Source organism: Paramormyrops kingsleyae, chromosome 23 (assembly GCF_048594095.1).
Source record: "Paramormyrops kingsleyae isolate MSU_618 chromosome 23, PKINGS_0.4, whole genome shotgun sequence".
Classification (NCBI taxonomy): Eukaryota; Metazoa; Chordata; class Actinopteri; order Osteoglossiformes; family Mormyridae; genus Paramormyrops; species Paramormyrops kingsleyae.
Window position 1 is genome coordinate 23,119,777 of NC_132819.1, and position 20,719 is coordinate 23,140,495.

Here is a 20,719-nt window from a genome sequence, read left to right on the forward strand (position 1 = left end):
AAAATGAGTTGCAGCGCCCCCGGCTGGTGGCTAACGGGAGTATTGAATTGAATTCGCCTCAGTTTTTCCTGAGGTCCTCAGCGCCATCTTCTGAACAAGACGCGTTACAGCAACAATTTAGATGCCGAATAATGCCAACATTACATACTGCAGCAATGCCGATTTTATTTGATTTTTTTTTTTTATTTAGGGACTTTGGGATTGATTCATTTTGGTGGTAATTTTTTTTTTTTTTATTTTCATTCAGTAGGGCAACAGTGGGGGTCTGGTAACGGGGCGAGGCTTGTGGGTCCTCCGTGCCTCATCGTTGCCGTCCCCTTTTCAAGTAATTAAAAAATATAATAATAAAGGAAATGTCTGCTCACCACATTCAAAGGGCAAGCATCACTGAGCTGAGTAGTTGCCATTGGTTCAGGATGGGTTACAAATACTTCCTTTTTTTTTTGTGTGTGTGTGTTCTGTCTTGTGTTGGTAGGGTTGGGGGATGGGGTGGGACGGCATTAAACCACAATGCACTGTCTGATCACGTTAGATATAGATACTGAAGGATGTACCTGCGAATGCAGCTGCGGTCATGTGACTCTCCGCGGTCATGTGACTGCACCGGGAGACTAGGCTTCTTTTTTTTCTTTTTCCCTTCTACCGAGCCAGAAGGCAATATAGATGGAGGAATCTTCAAGTCTAAATACAAGTAGTTCCTTGTCATGCAGAATGTAAATATGATTTTCGATTTGTGGTAAAGCGCTCTTATGCATCCATGCTTCCACAGTAGAACGCTGTCTACCTCAGCCGCGGGGCCGTGGCTGTGACGCCTGCCTGGTGCTCCCCCCCACAACCCCCCCACCCCCTCCCCGCGTGCTTCCACACCTCAGCCCCCCTCCCCTCCCCCCCCAGGAATGCTTCTCTGCATGAGACGGCGTGTGGTGTGCTGCCACTCTGACGAGGGGCGCAAGTGTCATTTTTAATTTTTCCTTCACGATTTATGATCTACCTCTTACACAGGTATTGAATTAGAGGCCTGTTTTTGTGTTTTCCTCCCCCTCCCCTGTTAGACTTAGGCTCATTTTTCCAAAAAGTGTACAAATTTAGAATCGAAAAGGGGAAGAATTCTGATTTATATTTTTTTGCTTGCATTTAGTAATTGATTTAAAGAACTAACCCTTCCTCCCCCCTTTCAGTACATAGTTGCTTCATTTTGCATAGATTTGTGAATGAAATGGTCAATACATGGTTTTTTATTTTGAGTGGAACAGTCAAAGGCTTGGGTTTTGTGACAGGTTTAAAGTCAACTTTTTTTTTTTTTTTTCCTCCCCGTTTCATTATCACAGATGAGTTTATACGTATTTGTTTGGAGTGATTTATCTAGGCTGTGGTAAATCATGTTTCTATTGGAATAACTGATTTGGGGATGGTTGAATGCGGTCCTGTAAAGCGCAAATCATCTGTCGAACTGTACTTGTGCCCCCCCCCCCCCCCCAACACAGCTTCACTTGTCAATTGCCTCTGAATAAAGAAAATTTGGCTCCTCTCTGATTATCCCTCTTACTGTCTGAACACACAAAGCTCTTGAGTAATGAGGAGGCCTTCAAGCAATAACAAGGGAAAAAAAAGCAAATTTTATTAACCTTTTATGCCTCAAATGTTTTACGTTATGAATTATTGAACAAGGTGCCTGGAAGCACAATTTTTATCTAGTCAGAAGTAACGGTACCACAGGTAGTCATGTTAACTGTCAGGCTGCAGCAGTAGATCGGGATGGAGTCCCAGTCCATTGCTTGAGTGTTAGTTCCTAAAGCGGTTTAATGGATGTTAAATGGGTCCCCCCCCCCCCCTCAAAGCTAGCATGTGTAGGATAAGCTTAAAGCATAACCTTGTAGTGGTTGTGATACAGCAGGATTCCCCAGTTCCGGGCCCAGAGGCCCATTCCGCCCCGCAGATTTCCCTGCTCAGACACGCCTACTGAGCCTGGTAATTGGCCAGTGAGCTGAGTAAGATCCGCCAGGGAAATCGGCAAACCGTGTTGCGGACTAGCCCGCCTGGACCGGGATGGGGGAGCCCTGCAACACAGCCTCCCGTTAACTTTTTTTTTTTATTATTATTGGTTGCTATGGAAATGGTACTTTAATATGCTGGCGTTGCTGCTACTCGGGTGACACTGTCCGTCGGCCTCATGCACATCCGTGGTACTGAGCCACCGCTGTGGTGGGATGGCCTGGCTCTCCTGCCTCGAACCTCCTAAATGGGCCGCGGGTCACTCAGCAAGTGGCTCTTCTCTTCGTTTGCCTGGAAGAGCACCATCTTCAGCTGGCCCAGACGTGCCTTCAGCTGCCGGCTCTGCTGTTCCGCTGCCGCCCCCCGCCTCACTGGCCTATAAACCCTGTAGCGTCTGAGGAGAGATGGGCAGGCTTTATTAATGCCTGGGGGGCAGCGGGGTGAACGTGCTCTGTGTGCTGGGGGAGAAAGTGGTGAGCTGTAATGCTATTTGTACACCATGGGTTTGACTTATGGCCTTGGCTGAAGGTGCGTGATGATTGGTTTGTCCTGGCCTGGGGCCTGAACCTAAGGTTCATGCTCTGAGGCACGTACCTGTATACCATGGATGCTATGAAGGCGAAGATTGCTGCCAACACTGCACTAGTGCTCAGGACAACCACTGTCGCTTGCATTGGTTTGGATACTGTGGAGAAAGTCTTACATTAAGCAGGGTATTTGTCTCAAGAAATTTTACTCGTCCTGATCTATCTCCCGCGGGTTTTGATTGGCCTCGGCCGCCGTTTTTTAGACCAATCGTGGATGTGCATGTTGCCTGGCTCACCCGACCCCCCGCTTCCGATGGTGACGCGAGTGCTGGCCAGGGTGCGGCTGTGGGAGCCCGGTAAGCTGATGTTCACGCAGTAAGTCCCCGGCTGCTGGAAGGTTCGCCTCAGAGTCACCAGACACCTTTCCGAGGGAGGAACCGGGTCACAGATGATGTCCTTCACCTGCTTGCAGGCAGGGTCTGAGATGATTGTGCAGGCTGAGGTGGGGATGCTGGAATCAAGGAGAATGACAACGGAAAACAGGGATACCTAGGTAAGTAATACTATTAATATTACTGCTATTACTGCCCTAAATCCAGTCTTATTACTGACTTCACAGTGCCTAGAGGGAAGTGCCTTTGCTGCAGTTTAAGTTTCATGCATTTTCTTTATAACTAATAAATTATATGGGGAATAAAATTGCAATTGCAAATAACCTTGGGGTTAGAGGAAAATCAACATTTAAATAAAAAGCAGGCAAATGTGTAAGTATCTCCTTGTGAAGAATAGAGTGAGGCACTTAAACCAGGATGTGATGTATAAATGGCCCTTTTCAGAAGAACTATACTTTTGAGGAGATTCACTCACCTGCCCAAACACTCAATGAGGAAGTTCACAGTGGCGTTAGTCACCTTGGCTGCAGACACATCTACGATTTTAACGGCTTGCCTGTTCTTTTCCGTAGAATTGATTTCTGCAACATCCAAACCAAAGTTCAGACTCTGTACTGCTCAGGCAGTCAAAGGCTTAATGTCAGTTGTGACACCATTTTCAGTCTTTATAGCAGTAGATTAGTGACACCAAAGCTTGTCCGTAGTGGAAAATCGCCAAAGGTGAAATTGCCTTGCCAACACAATGCCCCCTCCGAAGATGCGGCAGTCTGGGGCACCATGTGTCACCTAATGGTTTGACTGACAATGACATTAAATCACGTTACGTTACATTAAACATAACCGATACTGATTCCAGTGTCATAGCTTTGTGGTGTCTGAAGGGATCTTTATATGAATCTTACAGGAAGGAAGGGAATCAAACTGGCTTGAGACTGAGATGAGTTTGAGGTAGAGAATTCAATATGAGAGAGACTGTTGTGTGAGAAACAGCGTCTAGCATGGTCTCACCGACGATGAAGATCTCGGTCTCGAAATTGCCATACATATTGCGGTAACACAATGCATCCAAGTGGTGGCTGTGATGAAACAAGGGTGCCGTGGTGGTCTTGGGGGAGGTGGAGGTCACGTTGAAGCCTGTGGTCACCTCAGGAGCCGTGGTGGTTGGCGGCTTAGTTGAGGATCCTGTTGTCATGTTGGGTTGAGTACTTGTGTGCCCTGTGGTGGCGGCTTTCGCCAAGGTGGAGGACGGTTCCGTTTATGTTGTGCTTCTCAAATAAGACGTATTTTAAAGCAGAGGTCCTCAAAATTTTCAACCGAAGAGTCAATTCACTGCCATTCAAATTGTTGGGGATGACTGAATGTGGGGATGTTGACTGTGCTTGGCAGGTAATATGATGGTAACTTGCCATTAGTCAGTGTAAAACAATACAACATCTAGACAGTATGAAGGAACCGAAGGTTTTGTTTTGATTTTGAATGTTTCTGTGGATACTACCCAGCTTTGCTTTGATATGTTTTTCCAATACGCACCTATGCATGTTAAATAACCTCGTTGTAAAGCATAAACCCCACTTACTGCTTGATGACGTTTCTCCTGTACTTGTGGAGGTATGAGACTCTGTAAAGAGGGTTGTGATAATGATTGGTGAGATAATGAAACCACAACATTCACAAGCATCACACATGGGAGTGGAAGGTAATGTTCCAGGAACCACAGTACTGCCCCTGGAGAGCCCTGAAGTTACCTGTGGTGTGTGACGATGTAAAGCTGGTGGTCATGGGCGTCAGCGTGGGGGTCGGGGTCGGTGTGGGCGGGGGGCAGGGCACAGGGAAGGCCGCCTTTACAGTGAGCTTCACGGTAGCGTTACCCACCGTGCTGTAGGCGTGCACGGCCACGTTGCTGTGCGTCACCAGTCGGTTGCCGTCGCTGAAGTCCCAGATGAAGTCCACGAAGGCGGCGGTTCTCAGATACTTGCTCGGGTCGTGGATCAGCACGTTGAAGATAATGTCTGAGTCCTTGATAAAGACGTTCTCTGACAGGTTAGCAGGCTTCTTCTGAGAGAGATTCACAGCTAATGGGATTTTATCTGTGGGGATGTAAATAAAATGACATTTTACATTTCTAAAATTAAATGGGTTCAGAAAGTCTTCTATTATATATTTATATTATACAGATTAAAAGGGATTTAGAAGGGATTGCAACTTTTTTGACAATTTTTTTAAATGTATTTGGGTCTAACATCTCTCTTCAGTTACTTAAGTTTATGAATTATGATTTAATTTGTTTTCTGTAGTAAATTAGTATTGGTAAACCAACAAAGCATTTACAGAATTAAGAAACCAATATTAGATTATTCTCCTTATTTGTACTCAAGGTGATTGTCTGCTTTACAGATTTGTGTTCAGCAGCACAGTTTTCCGCTTTTAGACAAAACTCATCAAACAATTCAGGGATAATCTGATTCTGTTAAGTGGGTCCCTGATTCTGTTAAGTGTCCCGAAACGGCAGAACTCACCGGTGACAAAATAGACCCCACTGTCACTGGCCACAGGACTGTACTTCCTGCGGGAATGGCTCTGATACACCACGACCTCCATTATATCTGCGCCCAGCGTGATGTTGGTGGTGTTCAGTGTGAGGCTGGAGAAGGAGCCCCCACATGTTTGATAGTACTGACCTGAGAGTGCGGATGGGGACATGGGGGTGGTTATGTTATGTAACGGGTGGAGGTTAAGTGTGTGTAGGTACGTCACATAAAAAAAACCTGATACTCAGGAATCAGGCTCAGATATCCTAGATACTGCGTGATGTTTCTGAACCAGAGTTCTTTACTACTTAAACATGACAGTGCTGTCAAGATGAACTGTGATCAAACATCATTTATAACATTTATTTTAGTTAATGATTTGATAAGCAATACAAATAGCTGAATGATTTCAAAAATTAAAGAGATTTGGTTCTTTAAAATTAATATTGATGTTATGTGTTTTTGTATGTTAATTGTTAAACAATAGCTCAAAGCCGACCAAGGAAATGTTGGTACTGCTTGCCGTCAAAAATCATTTGCACTGATTTGTCTGGTAGGTTGATCCTGCCTCCTCTAGTTGCTTGGTCCCACCTGCTCCACAGTCTCTCTAAACCAATCATTTTTCTTCCTGCCCTCAGAACATTTTTGTGCAAGTAAAACTCCCACGAGCTTAATCTTTAGTCGCTGCAACACTCCTTACCCATCGTGTGCCACACGTAGATGTAGTTCCTGCGTCTCCAGTCATTCCTCTGCGGAAAGGGAGTCCCATCGGGGAACACGTTGCACTTGGAAGGGTCTGGGCACTTGGTGAAGCCATAGTCCTCCATCCAGGAGGTCCAGCTGTACACATAACCAGAACGCGCCTGGCCATCGTCTGTCAGCAGGTGTAGAAAACAATGACGTAAGGCAGGAGCCGACACCATGGCAAACTGAGGGTCACTGTGATCAGAATGCAATTTTTACTACATATATGGTATTTTAAAAGTAGCCAACATAGTTATTGTTTGTCGGTTTATTTAACCATAGACACATTCTGCAATAATGACTGTAAACAGCCTAACTCACTCTGTTTTAATGAAGTACTTTCCTATAGTTGCTCCAGCTTTAAAAATTACCTGTTGTTAGATATAAAATATCCTTTTAATTAGAATGATACATAAACTGCGCCTGTCCCACCCGTCGACAACTTTTACCGTTGCAACGGTTGTGTGGCACGTGACTGACTGGCCTCCCATCCACGACGTCCTTTGCTTCCCGTAATAGGACCCAGACTCATTATCCTGTACAGGTAACGTAGGTATGGGAGATCGATGCTGTGTATACAATGCATACCGTCCTTGCAATGCTCATCGTAAACGAGATCGCCTCTGGCGTCCTCCTTCTGACACTTCGGAAACTGCAGAGTAGTGGTGAAGGTGATACACGACCCATTCATCGCAGGGCTGTCGCTTGTCAGGTGCGCGACTATGGGTTTGCCTATGGATGATATCTGATATAACATCGAGACAACGTGACAAACGTTTTCTTTGTATCTTGTACTTTTTCGAGAGCCGTACCTGTCCTATGTCTGGATTCGCCCGACTTGAAAGGCGGGTACAGGTAGTCGTCCCAGGGATTGCTGTCCGGACTCCATCCGGGTATTACGGGAGATTTAAACGCATGCGAATGTGAGAACATATCCCCGTATGCTTGGACAACAGGTGAAGGGAGAAATATTAAGTTGAGTTAATGTTCAAAATCCATAACCATTGATGGTCAAAATGAAATAAAATTTTTAAATGCTGCACAAATCGAATGAGTCATGTTAATTGTATTATAATGGAAATACAAATCGCGGGCGTGTTTCGACATCTATCTAAGGATCCCCTTAACAATTGTGTAGCCTATGGTTTAATTGCAACGTAAACATTACTACGCTACGTTATGCAAACCTAATTGATAACCCCCCTGAAAATGTAGGTACTTAACAAACAAAAAAATAGTAAAAACAAATTCAATGTGATCGGGGTTAAATAGCACGGTTTTCTACTCAAATTCTTATCGGACTATACGAAAGTCACCGTTTTTCACCAATACATGTTACGCAGTTAAATTTTCGTTTTAAAGGACGAACGAGAGAGTAAGAACAGGAGTGAGCAAAACCGCAGAAAGAAGAAAAACACCCATGTAAGTATATCCACAAGACACCTGCACATGACCGCTTACGGTGCGCGTAATTGGGCGCATGGGACCGTGGCTGAGTGTCACTGGAGTTCGCTGTCTGTTAATCCCGAGGTTTGGGCAACTTCGTTTCACGTATGTCACCTTTTAAAGCTTCCCTATTATTATTTGTAGTAATAGCATGTCATCTAGAAATATTAGTAGACAAAAATAGGTAACTTTATTTAATTACATCGCTGTTACTTACTTTTTCGCCCATCAGCTCGCAGAATACAAGGCGTGCAGACCAAAACAAATATCACTTGCAAAGCTCCCATTCTGAGTCGCGGGATGTAATTAGACGCACTTTCAGCAAACGCAAGAAATTTGCAGCACGGATGCTGTCGGACCTTCCTACTTCGCAACTGCTCCCCCAGCGAAACACACTTCTAATCCACTTCTTCCATAATTTAATAGCCCAGATTTAATCATGTGATGTTTATAACGAGTCACAGCCCGTCTCTTGTTAGTTTCCTCAAAACGCTCATGCGCCGTGACTGTCGACTTTCTCCCTGTTTTCTGCTGTGTAAGATCCAACACCAAAGCCGATAAATATTTCCCAAAAACAGCTATTTTTCCTTTTATGATAAACTTCATTATATATATCCCTTTTATGAAAATGTAGAATTGATAGATTCAATAATATCCGGTTTCAAATATATCATCGCAATAAATAAAAATTACAAAATGTTTCTGTGTGTTAAAGGGAAGAATAAAGTGTTACAATTTTAGCTGTACGGTCTTTCATTGTTATTTGATTAGTGTTTTCTGGGCAACTGCAAACTAAAAAGCAGAATGTTTTTCATATAACCTGATTAGTCTATATGTAATTGTTTATGATTCTATACCTTTACTTATTTATCTACACATATTTGATACAATTATCAAAACTGGCCAAGACCACCCCCTAATAATCATTTCTCCCCTTAAAGAGGAGACCTCATGGTGGTGACCCCCACCCTTGGTTCTATGCAGCAGAACACGTCTCAGATTATTATGGCCGTTTATCTTACCTTTAGACCAACGAAATAGTATCGTTTTCGTGTTGTTTTTGATCTGCTTTGAGGTCTGAATAATATCGGTTCAAATCGTGTAGAAATAATCAAATCAAGTTGCTGTATCGATATACGTTTAAAAAGGTTTTGATTCCGATACACAGCAGTATTTATTTATTGGAACAATATTGCTTATAATATGTTAAATATTTATGTCTTAAATAAAGAATTTTATATAAAAATTACTATATGCTTGGAATCTGCTTGACTTGCGTATTTCACTGTGGGGTAAAAACTGAGGTGACCGTTTGTGGTTTCTAACGTGGTGTCACTTGTGCAATATCTGGGCAACAGGCATCATCTGATCGAATGTTGGCTGGCGGCTGACAGAGATGATCTTATACCTTGTGAACAGGAAACACAAGTCGGCAAGTCTGCTGGCTGACACGAGTTCTTCAAAAACTCGGTATCAAAAAATTGCTGTTTCTTGTGGTTTCTGCGTGCATGCAAGTGACTAAACTGATTAGTGCTCTCTGTATATCCCAGCATTAATCCATCTGTGGGTAAACGATGAAATGAAAATGATCGTCATATGTCGAAGGAGTGATGAGAGATAAAGGCTGTAACACTGCAATCCAGTTCGCATTGTTCACGAAGTTAGACTATAGCCTATATTCAAAAATAAACGAAGGAGGCTTGTAATTGTATGTAATTTCGCATATAACAGGTTGGATTACATGGTTGATACACGGGGCGTATGAACCGTTTAGGGGTGCAAGGATTACGTGTGCCACCCAATATACCTTTGTATTTAAATTATAAAGTTTTGTCTCACCCCCCATTATCAATCTCCCTCCGATACCGTTATCTGGATATCTTTCTGGGTTTGTCCTGTTACAGAGTAAATCTCAAGGCACCACCAACCAAAACGAACTGCATCCAGATGAGCTTCAGTAACATCTAAATCAAATTAGATACAGTTCTGCAAACTCATAAGCTAATACTTTTTAAATGTTCTCTAAAAATGATACACGTATAAGTAGTTTTAGCTCCTAAAAATAAATATTCTTAAATGATATCATAACACGCACGATGGCTTTTATAATCATAAGTTTGTAATGTCAAACACCTTTAATTGTGTATTATAGATATAATATTATAGATATAAATGTAACACGTATTTTTCAATTCATGATGTAACACTATAAAGCACACTTATGAAACGCCTATTAGACGTAAAATACGATCAATTACAGCGCGAGTGATTAACAGTATTTGGATACTATTCCCTATTCGATATTCAATATCATACGGTTATCCTATTACAGATTAGGGTCCGTGAACCGTTGCAACTAATCTCATGATACGGAGGTTGAAAACACCAGGGAGTAAAGATGCAGTTAAGGCTGCACGTGTCATAGAGTATAAATAATAAAGAATAAAGTGACTAAGCTGGATGCGGTTATTTTATGTATTTTAGTCACGCCCCATTTTCTGTTCAAACAACTTAATGCCGAATTTAGTAGCTGCATATAGCTCGACAATGTAGACTTTGGAGCCCAATTCGCGGCACCGTCTTGAAAGCGGGGACGCGGGAGGGGTCTCACGTCACACTGTTAGAAAAAAGGGGACCAGTTTGTACCTTTGCTTGTCACTGGGACTGTACCCTCAAGGGTCTGCCAATTGTACCCTATAGCTGGTTAATGTACCGTTTAAGATACAGGAATGGACCATTGGGGTACATTAATGTTATTTGTACCTTGGGGATGTTCCTCTGAGTCCAGTTCTATACCGTAAATTAGACTAAAAGGTGCATTTACCTACAGCTATAAAAAAGATTGCTTTGATTGAAACGTCACCTACGGAACTACGTAGTCTAATATAATTACCGAGACTTTTCGTATAATGGAATGCTTTTGCTGAGTGACCTCATTAAAAATGTCGGTCATTTTTTAAATTTTATTTTGTTCTGTTCGGCAGTAACAGCTAGGAGGTAAGAAACACAAGCTGAGAATTTGTGTTATTAGATTGGCTGGGTTTTACCGGTTCATGTTGTCAGGAGATGTGATAAAATTCGGTTTTATTAAGAATGAGGGAAGTCAGCAAGCGCCACCTGGTGTACAAAGCTAACACCGAACGCATTTTACAAAATGCAAAGTTATAGTCGCTTTCCAGAACTTTTACGGAGCAACAGAAACTATTTCTTTGATTTATATGCTGCCACTGTTATATTGGCCTATACAAAATTATTATATTAAACGTATTTGTGTTTTATTGATATATGAATCACAATGGTGATCTCACGTTTTCCTTATGCCTATATGTGGAAACCATTAATTGAATTTATCATGGTCTTGAGAACTCCATTTTTATAGTCCTACCTAACCGAGTGAGAGAACTATAAAATAAACTGTCAGCGCCGGTTTGCTACCAGACCAACAGGGGGCAGCACAGAGAACGGTCGGCAGTTCAAGAAAACGGAAATAGATAAAGCCTGTTTTAAACCGCTACATTTTTATTGTCGTTATTGCCAGGGCCTTATAATGACCGTAACACCGGGGCTGGTACTCGACCGGGAGTGGGGGGGAGGGGGTAAATATTGTATGATGGTCAGTGATCGAAAAGGGGTACTTTCATCGTTCGAACAGAAGGGGAAGGCACCCCCACCCCCGCAAGTATCTGTTAATTAGGTAGCCTATGAATAACAGGCAATAAAAGCTCATTTAAATACTTACTTACATATTACCGGTTTTGTAACTAGCATAGACTATATGTGCTAAGCAATTGGGTCAACACTCCTTAAACCCGTGTGATAGTACAGACACTGAGACACGAATTTCCACTGAGCAGCTGAAACTCGCCAATTCTAAATTCTTCAAATTCCGTGGCTGTCAGAACAATTATTTGGATAGACGCTTGTAAGGTTGTATTTTTCTAAATACCCGATGCTTCACGGCTTCTTAAACCTAAGAGGTGTTTTTGGCATGGCTGAGGTAATATGGGATTCCTAAATATTGTGCCCCACCAGAAAGTGAATCCACAGCAGGTTAATAAGGTCCGTACTCAGGAATTACAAACTTCTCAGTACACGGAATGATGCATGGATGTGAAGGGCCGCCGAGCCGCCTCTATCGGATTTATAGCGCCGGCGGGAGGAAAAAGTAGCATAAATCAGCGGAAATAAATTTCGTACTGAGTCACATTCTGGATTTTTGCGGGTCGCAGAGCAGCCGTTTTGGGGGAGTGAGCGACGTGCACCGAACGAGCCCCAGACTGAAAGAATAACGCCGCCAGTCTGCGTCCCGACCTGGCAATCGGTGCGATTAGATAGGGAGGAGATTCCAGCGTCTGTATCGGTGAAGATCTGGGAGTCAGTGCTTACGGGTGTGGGAACTGGGAAGTAACACACAAATAACGATTCAATACCCCTGAATAGATTAAAATGTACGAACAATTATTAACACACAATCATTACTAGTTTTGGCAATTGTTGGAGTTTTTAAATAAGGCAAAAATTCGGGCTTTATAGCCTCATATACTGATAGCCTATCAGTCAAGCGCCGTCTGTATACCATGGCTGTATCAGGGCAAGTTCACATTAAATAGTTTTGGCAGATGTTAGGCTTTTATTAAAAAAATGTGGTGAAATGATAAAACAAAATTCACCAGTTGCTTAACAGATACATTTTTTAAACTTAATTACAATAATGTGATAAAATTTCAAGCGGTACTCTATCACTATTGCTAATCGTTTTCTCCAGGGACCGTTTTTTGCCTGTAACTTTGAGCATCTTAATGATAGTGAGTTTTGTGGGTGACAGGAGGGAGATTTTAAAAGATCCTTTTTTTGCACACCACCCATTTTCTTCGGTCGACTGAATTTACAACTGCTTTACAATTTACAGCTGAACGCTCCCTTATTCGTATACACCTCGTACGCGGCTTAATGTTCACCGATGAAAGCGGATTAGCCCTCTCCAGATCTGACTGCACTGACCTTCAAATGCTTGCCGTTAAATATGGAACGAAACGCCACCGACCGAAAGGTCACCAAGAAGACACAGATAAATCAATGTAGCTTAAAACATGCACGCAGAGTAAAACGGCAAACGAGCTCCTTTAAAATGTGTCTGTCGTCAAGAGGGTTAATTTCAACGAGATGCTGTGAAATATGAGTTTGTATTAGGCTATGGTCTGGAATGCGGGCTGGGAAAATGAAAACGTATCTGAGCAGAATATATGGAAAATTTGCCACACAGGTGGACTAGTCATTTAACAGGAATGTTTTATTCCACACGGTTGTCACGCGCAATGTCCAGATGTCTGTATGCTTCCCTGTTCCTGGATCACGTATCATACTGAAATGTCCCATCATAGATTCTGCACCGCAAAACTTATTTTCTCGTTTTTTTTTAAACCCAACACATCATTTTCGCTTCAATCCTAATCAAACGCTACATATTAATATTCTCACATTTTTTCACATTGTGATTCGGGCATCATTTTTGAACAACTGTCATTATTGTTATTGAGCAAATATAACTATGTTCTGGAAGAACGAACTTGTTTGAATGATAACTGAAACGATATGTCGGTCAAGCGCTGTGTTGAGATGTCTGAAATCGTACATCTTTTATACTGTATCACATTTTGTGGTACCTTAGTGTGACCAAGTGTGTTCTTACAGTACCTCATAATAATCACCCTCTCAGTGCTGTCATTAATTAAAAAGACAGGGATTTAATTAACTTCAACGTTGCAGATTTTTTAAATGACAGATTTTGACGAAATATTCCAAGTTATAGGTCTAGCCTACAACAAACTCACAAGGAGGCCTGGGTGTATTACTTTGTTTTATTATTAGAAAATGTAAAATCACGTCGGAAAAAGAAGGAACAGCAAAGTTAGCCAGGAATCAGTTTGAAGAAATCGTGTCTGGTGCTGCACCGAGAAACAGGCGGGGCAGCCAGCTGGCCGGGAGAAGCAGCCTTCATGTGCATCCGCCTCTCCGGCGTGAGAGCATGTTAGGTCACGGCGTCCATAACCTCACAGAAAGATCTGAAAGAATCGGGAAATCCACACTGGAATTCCTCTCACCACTTGGCCAGTTACTCAGGTCTCCCGGCGCTTCATTTTAGTGTCAATATCACATATCATTCCAATGGCAAAGTAAATCTTCACTCTCAGCAATCAGATGTTAATTAATCGTTTTAGTGGTAGTTCCATTCCGAAGTGCCGTAGTAAACATCAGAAAACCTTGGATCACTCGAATTAAAATTTCACTCAATAAAACAATCCTTAGTTTTTGATCGTTATGAGTGATTGCCTCTCGCACTAGGACCGGGAGGAATATTGGACGATGAATATTTTCATAAGATCTTGTTTGGGTTGTGCTAAAGATTGGCAGCAAAACGGGACGGAAAGCATTTAATACGACGTCCAGACTTTAACTAGCTGCACATAAAGATTAATCGTGCGCTGTAGGAAATTGTCTCAGGACATTTCAAATATTATGAAAACAATATGAATTTAAAGAAACGATTAGAAAAAAATACTTGAATTCTAAGATTATAGTTGCGAACGAAAATAAGGAAATTATTTAACATTTACGAGAACGACACAAAAACATTCCTTAGTAGGGAACAACTTGTTTTGCGTTATAATGTCCCACTGTCTTGTATGCTTACTTAGGCGCGTCGTTTCCTTGCTATGAAGTTTCATGTCGCTTGTTCAGCATGAGTTTCCGATGTAGGCACAAATTGTGTAGGTCGCCGCTTCTCTGTTTCTGGCTGGTACTTGCCTTCGTTGTGGTGATGGTGCTGTTCGTCGATCCACTTTTCACAGACTTGTCAAGGAAGACGGCAAGTTCTCACCATCGCCAAAGACATCTCGGTTCTCCCGACTTGGAGGTGATCGTGGACCCCAGAGACCAAGGCAGAGGTGCCCTGTCAGATCTGGGGTTTCTGAAAGATGATCAGCTGATAATTGCATCGTCAGGTCTTAGAAGGAATCCCCCCGGGCAAAAGATGAGTTACAAGGCGGTGCAATCATACGCCAAGAGAGATACGGCTGTGCTCCCGCCTGCGCACGGCGACCCGGGAAGAGCTGAGCGCCTGAAACTGGACGAGCTGGAAAAAGACGCCGAGGACTTGGAAATTAATGAACAGGGCTTCAACGAGGCAGTTAGTGAAAGAATTTCGCTCCGCCGAAGACTCCCGGAGGTGCGCCATCCCGCGTAAGTATCTGACATATACGTTGCATGAAAACGACAAAAGCAAATAATTATAAGCACATTTAAAAGCACATTTAAAAGTGCATTTTATTTCGCAGTAAAAAAAAGAGTTGTTTTTCAGCATGCAGGCATTTTAAAGTTTGATCACCGTCCAGGCATCCGTTTATTTTCATTTTAAGTGTTCTTGTCCCGGCCAGATGCCTTTCTTGGCAGCACAGCGCCTCCCTCCCCTCAGCCACGGTCATCATCTGCTTCCATAACGAAGCCTGGTCCACGCTACTGAGGACCGTGCACAGCGTCCTGGACACGGCGCCCAGGCAGCACCTGCGGGAAATCATCCTGGTGGACGATCTTAGCCAGCTCGGTGCGACCGCCGTCTGTCCGCTGTCACAAGCTCTTAGTGCAGTAAGAGTCTCTGCAATAAGCGCGCGGGGGGGGGGGGGGTGGGTGTATTTAGAGAAAGTTATAGGCAGGAAAAACAGACGCAGGAAAGATCCGGAGTAAGACAGAGCGTGGTGTCAGAATATCACTTCAAGGTTTTGATTAGTCCCATTTCATCCCCTTATCACCCCCGCGCCATATTACAGGGCACCTGAAGAGTGCTCTGGGAGAGTACGTGTCCAAGCTGGAGGGGGTGCGCCTGATCCGGAGCTCGCGGCGGTTGGGCGTGGTTGGCTGCCGCATGCTGGGCGCCGCTCGCGCCTTGGGCGAGGTCCTCATGTTCCTGGACTCCCACTGCGAGTGCCAACGGGGCTGGCTGGAGCCGCTGTTGGAGCGTATCGCTGGGGACAGGTAGGCGGGCTGCTCAACCTGGGGACAGGTAGGGGACATGGGCTCCCCTTGCGGACAGATATGGTACATGGGCTCCCCCTGGGGACAGAATTTCTAATTATGCCTGTGGGTGTACGCCAGCTACGCCTGTGGGTGTATGTTAACTATGCCTGTGGTTGTACCCCATACTGCTGCTTCCTAGTGCTGTTTCTGGAGGGCGGCAGTAAAGGGGGGGGGGCTTATAGGTCAGCCCGCTCTCCACAGCATCCCTCCGCATAAACTACTCCACTTACTCCACTTTGCTCCTTTTGGTAAAGCAGCCGAGAGTCTGTGGTTTACAGACTGACATCTCGCCAAGCATTGTTTTGGGCAGCAGACACACCAAGTGAGTCCCAGAAAGTTTGGAGCTGCACACAACATGGGGGGAAACCAGCATTTTCTCTGAAGCTGTTACAGTACATTTTCAGAGATGCTGCGGTAATCAGTAATCAGTGGCTATTTGGGGCCACTCATCAGACCCCCTGGGACGCTCACTTGTCAAAAATGATGGGTGGTAACTATGGTAACCGAAAGGTTTGCCACCTGCGTGGTTTGTGGTATTGTAGCAATCAAGTCTAAATTGAATCCCCACTTAATCCACAAATATCTTAAACCCATTCAACATGAGACTAACAATAAAAATCTGAAATATAGTCAAAGTCAGGTGAGGCAAAGCAAACTCTGGGTTTGATTCCTCTGCCCTTGCTGACGTCAGCATTAGGGCTCTGAATGGTGATTCTATAATCAGCCTCTTGGTTTTCCAGGAAACTAAGCCGTTTACCGGTTCATGGTTGGAGGTGGAGTTGTGGGTGTGAGACTTTTAATGGGCTCCTGGCCAGACTGTCATGGGTTCCAAGGTGGCTGACTAGGCTACAGAGATGGAACTTCACACACAGCATTCAGAGCTGACTCGAGGCCTTTCCTTGCTCTCGGACTGAACCATCGCACCAATCCATGCCCGCCCCAGGAGTCGCATAGTATCGCCGCTAATGGACCATATCGACTGGAACACCTTCCAGTACAATGCGACAGCAGGGCCCATGAGGGGAGTCTTCGACTGGAACCTGGACTTCCACTGGGAAACACTGCCTGGTCAGGAAGAGCAGGATCACTCCATCCAGCCCATACGGTAAGAGAGAATGGTGTCTGAAATACACAGGTGTATCAGCCAGGGTGACATATTCAGAAGAAATGAGAGACCCATGGTGGGTGGGATTAGCTTGCATTCTCAACCACTGATTGGTCAGACACATTACTTGCAGAAAGTTTATTGGTTTACTGGTATATGAATTCCTGTTTTCATTGGTTTAAACCATGTGGAAACTGAAGCTCCCAGCAATAAAACCCAAACTGGCTTTTCAAACTTCCCCATCTGTCATCACTATCTAATGCAAAATACGCTGATTACATTGGACTGAAAAATCACAGACGGACCTCCTAAAAGTTCCCTTTTCAGTCAGATTGCTGACTTTTTCCTTTTGTTTAATGGTAGATTGCAAAAGCCGTTTAAAAAGCTCAGTCACCCGATTATTTCAGAACAAAGGAAAATACCCCCCCCCCCCCCCCGATGATGAGACAGTGACCTCTGCTGTCTGACCATGATGAGTGTTTCCCACAGCTGAGTTGTTACTGACCTGTAGCTGTAAATGAACGAGTGGTTCCACATTACCGCTTCTAACAACTGCCCTTTATAGAGTTCGGCTGCATTCACAGGCCCCCAATTCAGTTTATTTCTCTGTGCCGTTGGTGGCCCCCGTCATGCAGAACAAAGATGGCCATGCCAGAAATAATGGACTTATTTGGCCGAGCAGAGCGGAATGAAAAGACAGTGGCTGGTTTGGCAGGCGAGCTGTCTGGTAATCGTGTAATCGCGTAATCGTGTAATTGTGTAATCGTGTACCCCCTCCACCTCTTCCCCAAGGAGTCCTGCTGTCGCTGGAGTTTTTGCCATCGACAAAAACTTTTTCCAGAGGATTGGGGCCTACGATCCGGGCATGGTGCTCTGGGGGGTTGAGAACATCGAGCTCTCTATCAGGGTATGAGGAAATGTCCCCTCCTTTTGATCTATCGTGTCCTTCATGCTGAAGGGGTGTCACCGTACATGTCACCATATTATTGGGAATCCTGCGCCTTAGGTGTGGCTGTGTGGAGGGTCCATTGAGGTGGCCCCCTGTTCTCGTGTGGGACACCTGCATCACACGCATCTGCCCTACACCTTCCCTGACGATGATATCGTGGAGAGGAACAAGATCCGTGTAGCGGAAACCTGGCTGGACGAATACAGGAAGATCTTCTATGAGAGGAATATGATGGCCTACTTTATCTGGCGGGTGTGTGTCTCCGTGCCGCGACTTCATAGGAAGCCCTGTGGGTGGTGTACGCGTTTGAGTGTGTTATCGAGGTGCAAGGGTGATAGACGGGTATGACACAGGTTTGTGTGGGGCATGAGCAGGTATATATTGCTGCAGCTGGGAGCTGAGTGTCGAGTGGGAGGGGCAATGTCAAGTGGGAGGGGCAATGTCAAGTAGGAGGGGTCTATCACGAGGGGTAGGAGGGGTTTATAACAAGGGTTAGAGTATCAGATGATAACAGGACCCTTATTATAAACCCCTCCCACTCGACATTGCCCCTCCCACTCGACATTCAGTTCCTGGCTGCAGCGGCATGCCTTGCACTGTGGGTGTGCCTGCCAGGGAGAGCGTGACTGTCTGTCCAATGCTGTGTTGGCAGTCTGAGAGCTTGAACTGCACTGAGAGGGTGAAGCTGAGAGACACTTTAGGCTGCAAGAACTTCCAGTGGTACCTGTCCAACGTCCATCCCGAGCGCTACGTCCCACAGGACCGGACCGGGCTCTCAGGAGAGGCAAGACTCACTTATGTCTGATAGTCTCACAGAGACAAATGAAATACACATTGTTTACAAATAACTTATTTGTGTAAGGAAGGAAATGCACCAATAAAGCTCTTTAATGATATTACTGAATATATTACTGAATATTCCACCTGAAGTAATGAATAAAAGGCGGTATCAGCATTGATAGTGGTCAATCGCAACGCTTCGCTTTATATCATTTTAATATTAGTATGTTTGAGCATAATGCTACCTGTGTGATGCTGTGATATCATTGTACAAATGTCTGTCTGATTTTAATATATTTTGTAACACCTGTATGCTTGAAGCTATACAATGTTGGCACTGGCTATTGTGCAGATTACAAGAAAGGGTGGAGTTCATGGGTCAGGGCTGTGAATGTGTCACCCTGCAGCGGTAATGGAAACCAGGTACCGTGTGACTTTTTTTTCAGCTCACAGTCAACACTGAATTGTGTTACATAATGTAAAATAAGTCTGAATTATGGGTGTGAGTTATGGTATTGCTGTGTCTTTCTTGTTTCGCTTATGGTAACTTTTATGTACTTTGGTGGCATTCTACTGGTGTTACTGAGGAGCTGCAGTGATGACTGGAGTGAAGCTCTGTTAGAGCTATGGTTGATGAATGTCTCATGTTGGTCACATGTTGGTCACATGATGGTTACATATACCTATGACTACTCCCACAGCACTGTGAGCTGAACTCTCTGAGAGAGATTCGCTGGGGGACAACGGGGCAGCTGTGTTTTGACGTCCTGGGGGAGCAGGTTGTGCTCTCCAGATGCCCCCCCGGAGGCGACACAGATGCCAGGCTGCAGTGGAGCTTCACGAAGGTGAAAGTGCCACACAGGAGAGTCAGCTGGCACCCATGCCCCGACTAGGGGGTGCTGAGAACTCCACCCCTGGCTAATCGGCTTTATTCCGATCTCAGAGCAGGCAGATGGTCCACTTGCTGACGGAGAAGTGCATGGAGGCCGTAAAGGCGGGAGAAAACCCCACGTGGAAGCTGGCCGAACAAGCCCAAGTGGCAGGGATCTGGGGGGCGCTGCTCCTCCGGCCCTGTCGCCCCCACCCCAGGCAGCAGTGGCACTTCGAGCAGCTGGCTGACCTGAGAGGATCCTGAATGGGAAACGAGGCCGGCAAGTCGGTGTGATGACCGAGCTGATGCAGTGTTGCATAATGAGCCTCATATGCAGCTTGTGGTAGAATGACAGTTTGGAGTAATTCATTAGAGCTGGTCAGAAAATGAAAATGTCCCTTTTTCCCAGTTCTGTGTGGCTCTCAGTTTGATGTAACCCCCCCCCATTTTGCCTGTCCAGATGGCTTGAAGGCAGGCTGATCGTTCCTCCGACGCAGCTCATGCCAAGCATCTAATCACACCGGCTTTTTTTATACTCAGTGGGGACATTGTGCCTTGCATGAGCGAGGAGCTCCCATTGGACGACCGGTGCATCATGTGCTGCAGGCATCCGATGTAAACATTTGGTGCTGGTGCAGAACAATGCCAGATGTGCTGTTTTCTACAGATGTCCCTTACATTTCTGGGCATAGTGTCTGTACAAGTGTTTCATTATTGGACAAGACAGCATTTCCAACATTAAATATGGATGCAGTGGTTCCTGGAAAGTGCAGTTGGTATGTGTTAGAAGTCGATTATTGCACATTTAAGACTGAAAACCACTCTTACGGTTTGCAAAAGAATATGTATTATTTTTTTAAAACAACCTAGGTTGCCTTGTATTTGGTTTCACTATTGTTTTAAGAAAATGGAGAAGTGATACTTGCCATTTTACCCACTGTGCTATGACTTAAGTGAATTGAGGCGTATCACTCAATAATTATTTACTTATGTACATATCATTAAAAGTAAGAAGAAACACAAAAGGGCTAACTACTTTTACTTGGTGTATTAAATGTCCATAGAATCAATTAGTTCTTTTATTATCATTGTAAAATATCTAGAAATATAAAATGTTTTAATAAAAGCAGTTTGAAAAGACGTAGGCCTATTTGTGATTTTTATGCTGTTTTTGTCGAAATTTTAATAGCACTATTATATATGTGTTATTCTTATGATATCCACAGATGCTTATAATACTGCGATAAGCGTAACGACTACGTGGTAATACAGAAATGCATATAGTTAAATATTCTCTATGCCTTTCACTAAAATA

At 44.2% G+C, this 20,719-nt stretch overlaps 2 protein-coding genes and 1 long non-coding RNA gene across 7 annotated transcripts; 1 reads left to right on the plus strand and 2 right to left on the minus strand.

Moving 5' to 3' along the window:
• Window positions 1-1,595: 1,595 nt before the first annotated feature.
• gpnmb (glycoprotein (transmembrane) nmb) lies at window positions 1,596-8,045 on the minus strand. Its single transcript, XM_023825319.2, has 12 exons — window positions 7,847-8,045; window positions 6,996-7,127; window positions 6,772-6,915; window positions 6,140-6,313; window positions 5,428-5,589; window positions 4,657-4,998; window positions 4,488-4,529; window positions 3,920-4,138; window positions 3,387-3,492; window positions 2,816-3,030; window positions 2,587-2,677; window positions 1,596-2,386 (listed from the first exon to the last, which is right to left on the minus strand). The coding sequence occupies exons 1-12, from the start codon at window positions 7,914-7,916 to the stop codon at window positions 2,236-2,238; spliced, it is 1,848 nt and encodes a 615-aa protein (XP_023681087.1). The 5' UTR covers window positions 7,917-8,045; the 3' UTR covers window positions 1,596-2,235.
• On the plus strand, window positions 6,657-20,544 carry LOC111850922 (polypeptide N-acetylgalactosaminyltransferase 15-like). 5 transcript variants are annotated; one of them, XM_023825316.2, is made up of 11 exons: window positions 6,657-6,736; window positions 14,478-14,868; window positions 15,063-15,229; window positions 15,453-15,657; window positions 16,643-16,804; window positions 17,597-17,711; window positions 17,811-18,005; window positions 18,406-18,537; window positions 18,855-18,956; window positions 19,235-19,378; window positions 19,477-20,544. In XM_023825316.2, exons 2-11 carry the CDS (start codon window positions 14,660-14,662, stop codon window positions 19,666-19,668), a joined length of 1,623 nt encoding a protein of 540 aa, XP_023681084.2. In that variant the 5' UTR covers window positions 6,657-6,736; window positions 14,478-14,659; the 3' UTR covers window positions 19,669-20,544. The 5 variants fall into 5 exon arrangements, with proteins under 5 accessions (XP_023681084.2, XP_023681085.2, XP_023681082.2 ...); XM_023825317.2 differs by having other exon boundaries at window positions 6,668-6,727; XM_023825314.2 differs by lacking the exon at window positions 6,657-6,736 and having other exon boundaries at window positions 14,033-14,868.
• LOC111850924 (uncharacterized) lies at window positions 13,474-14,451 on the minus strand. Its single transcript, XR_002839902.1, has 2 exons — window positions 14,321-14,451; window positions 13,474-13,691 (listed from the first exon to the last, which is right to left on the minus strand). It is a non-coding gene; the product is annotated as an uncharacterized lncRNA (long non-coding RNA).
• Window positions 20,545-20,719: the final 175 nt, after the last annotated feature.

Excerpts from the sequence above, each read along its gene's own strand:
- gpnmb (XM_023825319.2), bottom strand. The coding sequence starts at position 7,916 with ATGGGAGCTTTGCAAGTGATATTTGTTTTGGTCTGCACGCCTTGTATT. Across the intron at positions 7,128-7,846 it reads GCGAGCTGATGGGCGAAAAA|CATACGGGGATATGTTCTCA; the intron begins GTAAGTAACAGC and ends CTGTTGTCCAAG. Across the intron at positions 3,493-3,919 it reads GACCGAGATCTTCATCGTCG|AAATCAATTCTACGGAAAAG; the intron begins GTGAGACCATGC and ends TGGATGTTGCAG.
- LOC111850922 (XM_023825314.2), top strand. The coding sequence starts at position 14,369 with ATGAGTTTCCGATGTAGGCACAAATTGTGTAGGTCGCCGCTTCTCTGT. Across the intron at positions 16,805-17,596 it reads CACTCCATCCAGCCCATACG|GAGTCCTGCTGTCGCTGGAG; the intron begins GTAAGAGAGAAT and ends CTCTTCCCCAAG. Across the intron at positions 17,712-17,810 it reads ACATCGAGCTCTCTATCAGG|GTGTGGCTGTGTGGAGGGTC; the intron begins GTATGAGGAAAT and ends CCTGCGCCTTAG.